The sequence below is a fragment of the Typopeltis vanoorti genome, chromosome 13, assembly GCF_054136105.1.
Source record: "Typopeltis vanoorti isolate ZY-2024b chromosome 13, IOZ_Tvanoo_1.0, whole genome shotgun sequence".
Taxonomy (NCBI): Eukaryota; Metazoa; Arthropoda; class Arachnida; order Uropygi; family Thelyphonidae; genus Typopeltis; species Typopeltis vanoorti.
This window is the reverse complement of record NC_143561.1, coordinates 123,838,299-123,847,377: the sequence shown is the minus strand read 5'-3', so window position 1 is coordinate 123,847,377 and position 9,079 is coordinate 123,838,299. Positions and strand designations below refer to the sequence as shown.

At 35.4% G+C, this 9,079-nt stretch overlaps 1 protein-coding gene across 2 annotated transcripts in view; it reads left to right on the top strand.

Moving 5' to 3' along the window:
- The first annotated feature begins 775 nt into the window (after positions 1 to 775).
- The window catches only part of eEF1beta (elongation factor 1-beta), a 150,902-nt gene continuing 142,598 nt past the window's right edge, over positions 776 to 9,079 (top strand). The window contains exon 1 of one of the 2 annotated variants that reach the window (XM_090402288.1): positions 776 to 937. In XM_090402288.1, coding sequence (XP_090258414.1) covers positions 858 to 937 — 80 coding nt within the window. In that variant the 5' untranslated portion in view covers positions 776 to 857. The remainder of the gene's footprint in view (positions 938 to 9,079) is intronic. The other variant, XM_090402289.1, reaches the window with a different exon arrangement.

Here is a 9,079-nt window from a genome sequence, read left to right as displayed (position 1 = left end):
GATAGCGTCTGATGAAATTTGTCATTATATGGAGGGTGGACAGAGAACACAGTGCATCCATGGAATTTAAATTTATTTGCAATCAAGAAATTGGTAAAAGCTAGAGTTTTCTCCCAGATAGCAGTGAATGAGTGGAATAGTTTGCCTTTAGGGGGTAGTGAGTGCATTTAGTGTGAATGAATTTAAGTAAATTCATTCACAGATTGGGTGTTTATTGTCTCCCTCGATGAGTTCTTGACTCCCTATAGGTCTTAGGATATTTGTTATTATTATTACATTATGATTATTACAGGTGAACGAAGTACAAAATGATAAAATAAGGAAGGAAGGAATTACAAATACACTCAATAAATTATAAAATAAAAGAACACCAAAAGAATTGGAAAGAACACGTATAACGAATGGAATAAGGCAAAAATGAAGTGGTGAAATACAGTATGAACCTAAAGGAAAAAGAGATATAGAAAAGAATGAAAATATAGCCCTTAGGAGGTCTAAAAAGAGATATTTAGTCTATGTCTTAAAATAAGAATATTACGACACCCTCCAGAGATTTTCCGGACTCATCGCAGTAGATTTCCGCATTACTATACAGTTTAATGTCTTTACTAAAATTTCATACGAAACTTTGAAATAATGCTGGATTTAATATCCACTTGATTTATGTAATTTGATGTCTGTTTGGAAAGGAATCCAATTTTTACTTGTTTCATTTATTTTCATTTCTTTATTTTATATTTCTGCTTGGTGGTGTAGCAGTCGTTCTTCTCATCTTCCTTTTTTCCCCCTCACGGGTCGCGTGGAACCAACGTGTTAGAATATAGTGTTGTGTAAAAAAATAAAATTTAAGTGTAATAATGCGTTTTGGCGATCTCAAAACGGAATCTGCAGTTAAATCATTAAATGATTATTTAGAAGACAGAAGTTACATTGAAGGGTTTGTTGAATGTTTGGTTTTTGATTACTTGGATTAGTTTTTAGTATTCACATAGATTGCATGAAACGCTTTGTCAATTAAACAGTTTTCTTTTTACTTTGAGATTCACTTGCGGCCACAGTACTGTGCAATCAGCCTGTTAATCGTAAAGGTTTACATAAAGGATTAAGTGTGAAGTATCATCTCTATTTCATGTCTCAGAATTATTGAATGTAGCTGAGAAGTTGGGAGTCGGTATTATTGCTGAACAATATTTGCTTTCTTAGGGAGACAGATAACATTTTAGTTTATGTTGAGATGATTATTCAACGATGACGGGACTTATAGCACGTGATTATGGAAGGCACTAGCTTGAATAAATTCTATGGGAAAAGAAACTCAAAGGAATAGAAATTAATATGGTGTGGCCAATAGTTAAGAGGTATGTAATGGTGGCAATAACGGACTAAATCAAAAAAGTGTTAAGAGAATAGGGTTAAATGGATGAATAAGGAAATTAAGCAGGAATTACAGAAGTTGAAAAGATTATGGAAATTAAGGGATTATGGGAAAAAAAATATAAACTTGGAAGAAGTGAACAGTTACATGTCATTCTTTTTTCTTGTGCTTAGATTACAAGTATAACAAGAAGGGAAAAATTAGATTATGAGAGGAGACTGGTGAAATAGGGTAGGAATAAATCCTAGGGAGTTTTTCAGTTATGCAGCTAGCAAGAGAAAGAACGATTATGGGAGGATAGCAATTGGATCGAGAATAAGAATAACCAAGGAAGGTGATCATTTTGCTAAGGTTTTTCATATTGGTGGTAATGATGCTGTTCCATGGAAGCAGGAAGTTGAGGAATCAATGCTTCAACTCAGTTCCTCGAAGCTGAATGAGGTGGAAGTCTAATTGTTTGTCATCTTTATGTGAATAAGGCTATTGGACTGTGGATTGGATTTTTACCATATGTTATGAAAGAATATGCTGAGGAATTGATATTTCCATTGACTATAGAGTCTTAGGTCTGAATGATCCTTAATGAGTGGAAAGATGGCTAGATTGTTCATTGTATAAAGCTGAAAGCAAAAGAGATGTTTCAAATTGCAGACCTGTTTTCATTTCTAGGTGGTTAAGGTTTTAGAGAGATTGGTTAGGATTAGAATACAGGCTTGGGCAGATAAGGAAAAGATTTTGCATAGAGGTCAACTTGATTTGTTAAAGGGAGGTCTTGTTCCCCAAAGCTGCTGGCATTTTATAATAAGGTGACTACAATTCTGGATAGGGTTGATTCATATACAGTGATATTTCTGGATTTTGCAAAGGCATTTGACATAATAAATGAGTACGTGTGAGTTATAGCAAATGGAGTTACATAAGCAACTTTTTTAATGGATATCAAACAATTGTGTATAGAGGTGCTGTATCTTTGAAGAGAAGAGTCATTGAGGATAACCTTCGTCCCTGTGGGACTCCAATCACCATTGGAGTCCCACAGGGTTCTGTCCTATGACCACTGTTATTTAATTTGTTTAACGATATTCAGCTGTTTGCAGATGAAGCAAAGTTGGATAAAATTATTAGAGTGATGTGGTACTTCAGAGCAATTTGAATATATTTGCTGTGTGTGCAGGCAAGTAGAAATGCCAATTTAACACCAGTAAATATAAGGTTTTGCCCTTTGAAACTCAGAAATGTAATGATGTGTATCATATTTATAGGCATTGCAGGAGATGGAGGGGTATTGGTAGATAGAGAATTCATGTTCAAAGAATGTATTACAAAAGTGATAAAAACAGAAAGAAATACCATTATATTAAAAAAAAAAATTGACAAATAGAGATGAAGGTGTGGTCATTCCACTTTCATCATATCACATCTCGATTACTACACACCAGTTTGGTATGAAAAAAATTTTAGGGGCAGATTACAAAAGCAGTACTGGGTTTGTGGAATACTGACTGAAAAACAGACTGAGTGAAAGTAGTTTGCATAGTCTGGTAACTAGACAGAGGCTGATATGAAGAGGGGCTTACTGGAAATTGTATAAAGGTATGATACATAAGATAATGAGACTTTTTGCATGGAGTGTTTTAATGTTTTGCTGAATGAGGATGGTGGGTACACAAGCTCTGAACCAGTTTAAGATGAACTATGATAGAGGTTATCTTTGTTAGAATTCATCTTACTATTGCCCCCCTCGGAATCTTGACTCCAGGAACTGTTTGTATAATAATAATTACTAAGTAAACTTCCTAACATTTTCACTAAGAGTGCAGTTTTATCCATCCTAACCATGTAATAAGTATGCTTGAAGCAGATTTTAAGATCTTCAAAAAAATAATTAAAATAAACAACATCTACAAATATGAAATGCTAAGCATCTTTACTGACTTAATAAGTTGGCTTATGTAATGTAATATGGAACTGCAGCAAGCCATTGGTAACTGTTTTGAATTTAGTAGTTTGTTTTTCAGTAGTTTATTTGGAGTGGTAATAGTTCCTAGGCTATCATTGAAAGGTTACCATTGGCCTGCTACAGTCACCATCAAGTCAGCACAGATCCTTTAGTATTTCAGGTTTGTATGCTTTCTGCTGTTTATTTAATGTAAAAATTAAATATATTTTGTATTGGATATTTAAAAAAATATATATGTAAACAGCACTTTGTGACTGGTATGGGAAAAAAAGGTTTATGGCATTCAATAACTACCTGGCCTGTTTGGCCATGTGGTTAACATATCCACTCTCCAGCCAAAAGGCTGGGAGTTTGAATCCTGCCATGGGCATGGATGTTTGTGATTGTCTGTGAAAATACTAGTAGTCGTGGTTGGTGTAATTGTGGTTTGTCTTAGTTGGTGGAGGTAGAGTAGATGCTCTCCCATGCTGAGTCTTTGGACTCCCTGGTGGCATCACTTAATAATAATAAAATACTGGACTTGGAGTTTATTTGTTATGTTGTGTTATTTTTGGGTTACCAAGAAGGCAAGGTCAGAGTCGTACGCATCTGCGGTGCAAGAGAAGATAAGTTTTTGTCATTTTAGTATAGTTATAGTTTATACTTTAGTTTATTTAGCATTCAGTTGTAGTAGTATTTAGTATCTAGTGTTTAGTTGTAGTTCCTCAGCACTACATTAATGATGGCGGCAACCACATTAATGTAGTGCTCAATTACATAGCTCCAATTACAAATAACGTGTCTTCAAGGATTCTATTTTGCATAACACAATACAGGATTTTGTGGCATGTATGCGTCCTGGCAGTTGGATATGTGGCGGGCGAGAGAAGGGGGGAATGCATATGTGCATAAAATGTAGGTAATGGAGAGGAATTCAGCGAGTTAGATGTTATAACTGACCTATGTGTCAGGAGTGGGAGAATCTCGAGAGATGAGTAATGTGATAGGTGAGAATAATGAGTGAAATATGAAAAAATAAGTGGGGAGGACTTGAATCATTGTGAAGATTTCGGAGATGGTCTTGATTGGGAGGATGAATGGCAAGTAAGAGTAACTAACTTGCAGAGAGAGAGAGAGAGAGAGAGAGAGAGAGAGATGAGTTGACAGAGGAAGTGGAATATCTCTGGAATAAGATGAGAGTAGGTGAATGCAAGAGGAGAGAATGAAAACAGCCAGAGAGGAAATGAGAAGAATGTGAGAGAGTGCTGGAACCAGGGATAGAGTGATGCCAGGATAGCAGGTAAGTAGGGGAACACAGAGAAAGGGTTAGAGGAGAGAGAGAGAGAGAGGGATGCAGGTCTTGGATTTGGTCATGTCATCTCAGTTATTATAAGCTCTTCTGATGCTATTTCTTCCTCCAGTCAGTTGGAGAGAGAGTGACCATGTGGGTTTAACTTGGAAGATGAATAGACATGCAGAAGTAGCAAAGAAAAAAGAACATATGTGGAATTATAATATATCCCTTCTAGATTATAATATCTAGAAGGGATATCTAAAACTAAAAATTTTTGGTATCCCTTCTAGATATCTATCTTCTTATAGTGCTATCTTCTATTGAAGGTCAGCGACCATCTTGGCGAACAAACTGCGTTCTTGCATTAATCGGAGCAGTTGTGCACTGCTCTTTTCTGTCCACGTCTTGATGTTGTCAAACCATGATATTCTTTTTCTTCCTCTAGTTCCTTTGCCATCAATTCTAATTTTTCCTACCAAAATAGTTTGTAGAAGTTGGTATTTGCTGTTTTTCATGATGTGGCCAAGATATGATGTTTTTCGTTTCTTGATTATTTGTACAAGATCTTTAGCTTTGCCAATGGATTTTAAGACATCTTCATTGGTAATTTTTTCTGTCCATGATATCTTTAGCATTCTTCTGTATAGCCACATCTCAAAGGCTTCAATATTCTTGATGGTTGTTACCTTCAATTTCCATGTTTCAACTCCATAGAGCAGAATAGACCACACATAGCATTTCAGCATTCGGCATCTGACTTCCATGTTCAGGTCTTTATTGCAGAATAATATTCTCATTTTCATGAAGGACTGCCGTGCAACTTCAATCCTTGTCCTTATATCTATTTCAGGATCCCACCTTTCCTTTCATTAAGCCATCAACCAAGATATTTATATCTTGACACTTGATTGATATTTTTCCCATTGAGTGTCATTTGGATGTTTGCTGATGACCATGTATTTTGTCTTGTTGATGTTTATATTTATTCCCATTCTTTGTTTTTCTATGTATACTCTGTCAATGAGTTTTTGGAGATCCATAATGTTATCTGTAATTAGCACGATGTCATTTGCATATCGTAGGTTAACAATTTTTCCATTTATTGTGATTCCCCCCTAGACATTCTACGTATATGTTGAACAAAAGTGGTGAGAGCACGCATCCTTGTCTCACTCCTCTTTTGATGTTAATATCACTGGTGGTAATGTTGTCTAATTGAATGGTAGCTGACTGATTCCAATACAGATATCTTATTAGTCTTATGTCTTGTTCGTCTTGCCCTATTTGTTGAAGGACTTCTATTAAGTTAGTGTGTCTAACTTTGTCGAATGCTTTTTCAAAATCTATGAAACACATAAAGACAGATTTCTGTTTTTCTATGCATTTTTGTATCAATATTTGGGCACAGAAAAGGGCCTCTCTACTACGAAAAAACCGTTCCGAAAGCCGAATTGCATTTCACTTAGAGTTGCTTCACTTCAATATTTATAAACTTCAGGCGCTGAGAGAGGAGGGAGCTGATCTTTTGTTGAACGGAGAAGGGTAGCAAGTTTGAAGTGAAGCTTAAATGCTGTGTGTGTAGGGTGTACTTATTTAAAATCTTGGCTATTTTTTCTGCTGTGCTACAGATGTAGGTATGGTGATGGCATTTCTAAACTTTCTGAAGAGATGGAGGAGGAACTGATTATTTTTTTAATACTATGATTGCTGTAACCATTGGAGAGGAAGATGTTGTGTATGTGGTCGAGCTCAGTTGCAAGGGTGGTTCCACCAGAACAAAGATTGTGGGCTCTCTTGGTTAGAGTTTCAATAATGCCATATTGTCGAGCAGGGTGGTGGTGGGAGAGTTTGTGAACATATCTGCCTGTATGTGTAGGTTTTCTGTATACAGTAAAGGAAAGTGTACCATTAAGAAGGCATGTAACTAAGGTGTCTAGGAAGTTCCATATAAAAATTGGCAAGAGGGGGGAGGAACCCATGGCAGTTCCTTCTATCTGCTTGTAGATTTTGTTCTTCCAAGAAAAATAACCAGAATTAATGGCAAAGGAAAAGAGATCTAAGATGTTCAGAAGGAAAAACGTTTTCCAAGAGTGTTTTATGAACACCTAAAACATTAAAAACCTAACAAAGAAACATGATATAAACATAATGATGAGTGACTTCAATGCAAAAGTGGGCAGAGGGGGGTGATGGAGAAATTGTTGGAGAACATGGCTTAGGCACCAGAAATGATAGAGATCGCCTTGTCCAGTTCTGTCGGGAAGAAGATCTAACAATAGCAAATACCTGGTTTAAACTTTCACCTAGAAGACTGTACACTTGGAAATTGCCTTAAGATAACCGACATAGCATTGTCAGAAATCAAATTGATTACATACTGATTAAAGATTCCACAGTAGTAAAAGAGTGCAAAGATTTATCCTGGAGCAGATATCTCATCAGACCACAATCCCATAGTTGCAGAAATACATCTTAGATTAAAATCAGCTAAAAATCACAAAAGAAAAAGAAAATTGATGTAGAAAAACTAAAAGACCCGAAGATAAATAAAAGTGCCAAGACACAGCTTAATCTGCGATTACAACAGATTAACATAGAAGAAAATAAAAGAGTGGAATCTCTTTGGAATAGCTTCATCATGTTACGATGGCATCAAGAATGTCATCATAACAAGTATTGAAGTAGGTTATGTGAATAATGTAAAACAACAGGAATGGAAGACAAATGAGATTCTTTCTCTTATTGATACAAGAAGGATGCACAAAAACAAAGACCTAGCCAGATATACGGAAACACATAACATCAAGAAAAAAAATAAAAGAAGCCAAGGAAAACTGGATGAAGAATTTATGTACTGAGATTGAACTGCTTCAGAAGAAACATGATAATTTCATTTTTCTTCTGAAGCAGTATAATAAAATTTATTATACTGCTTGATTTTATTATAATTTCTGTATAATAAAATCAACGAAATTACTGGAAAACTCAGAAAAAAGCAAAGTGTCTCTAAGAGACGAAAGTGGAAAAATAGCCAACAGGCTTCATTTCGGTGATACAAACACTATTTCAATTAAGGGGATATTAAATCCCACATCGCTTTAAAACCGAATAAGAAACTCGGAGATTGGAATCAGAGAGTTTCATAGTAAACTATAAAAATATCAGCGAATACTAGCATGAGCTAATGCAAGTAGTCCTAGTACATAGTACAATACCGGGCAACTCGTTGCAAAGGTGAGTAAAGTTGTGATTGCTATTCTTGGGTATTTTCCATAATGTAAAAACACACTTCCTAGGAAATGTATGCTGTTATTATATTATGGTAGGAGGTCACTACCCAGACCGGTTTCAGCCTTTTTTGAGGCTTCATCAGTGAGTAGCTAGACCAAATTAATAACAAAGGGTATAGCGAAAAGAACTTATGTACTTTGCTATACGAGTTGTCCAAAAGGTGCACCCATTAAGTTGCTTAAATATAAAGAGCCAAGAGGCTTTATTTCGGCAATATAAACACTATTTCAATTAAGGGGATATTAAATCCCACATTGTTTTAAAACCGAATAAGAAACTCAAAGATTGGAATCAGAGAGTTTCATGCCGAATATAGTAAACTATAAAAATATCGGCGAATACTAGCGTTAGCTAATGCAAATAGTCGTAGTACAATATCAGGTAAAATACTACTCACGCTAGTATTCGCCGATATTTTTATAGTTTACTATATTCGGCATGAAACTCTCTGATTCCAATCTTCGAGTTTCTTATTCGGTTTTAAAACAATGTGGGATTTAATATCCCCTTAATTGAAATAGTGGAAAAATAGTTCTAGAAGAAGAGAATCAAGCACAGATAAAATATGTAACAGAACTTTTCAATGACACTAGACAAAAGCCTATAAATATAAAAGATAACATTCAAGGACCGGCAATTATGAAATGTGAAATAGAGAATGCTATAAGATTAAGTAAAACGGGAAATGCCAGTGGACCAGATGGTGTGCAAAGAGAATTTCTAAAATTAATAGAACCAGATAACATCAAGCTTCTTAAAACTATTTAATAAAATATATGAAAGGGATGAATTTCCATCCGATTGGCTCAAATCTAATACTAGTTCAAATTTAATTGGCTCAGATCTAATACGGAAGTTGCCACAGGAATTCCCAAAGCGAATTCCTGTGGCAACTTCCATCTTATTAGTCTAATGAGCAAAACATTAAAAATATTTTTGATACAAGATCTCTTGGAAAAAACCACCATGCTCCACCACAGTAAATTCAAAAATGAGAGACTATTTTTAGAATCCCCAGCAGCTTTCAGAAATCGATCAAATCTAAATAAATACGGTTGCATTAAGCTTCCTAAGATTTGGGAAACACTAATCATCAGAAATCCCATCTTACATTACAGGCCACCTACAACTGCCCATAGAAGGCACTCCACCTAGATAGGACTTACCTACATGGTTGGCT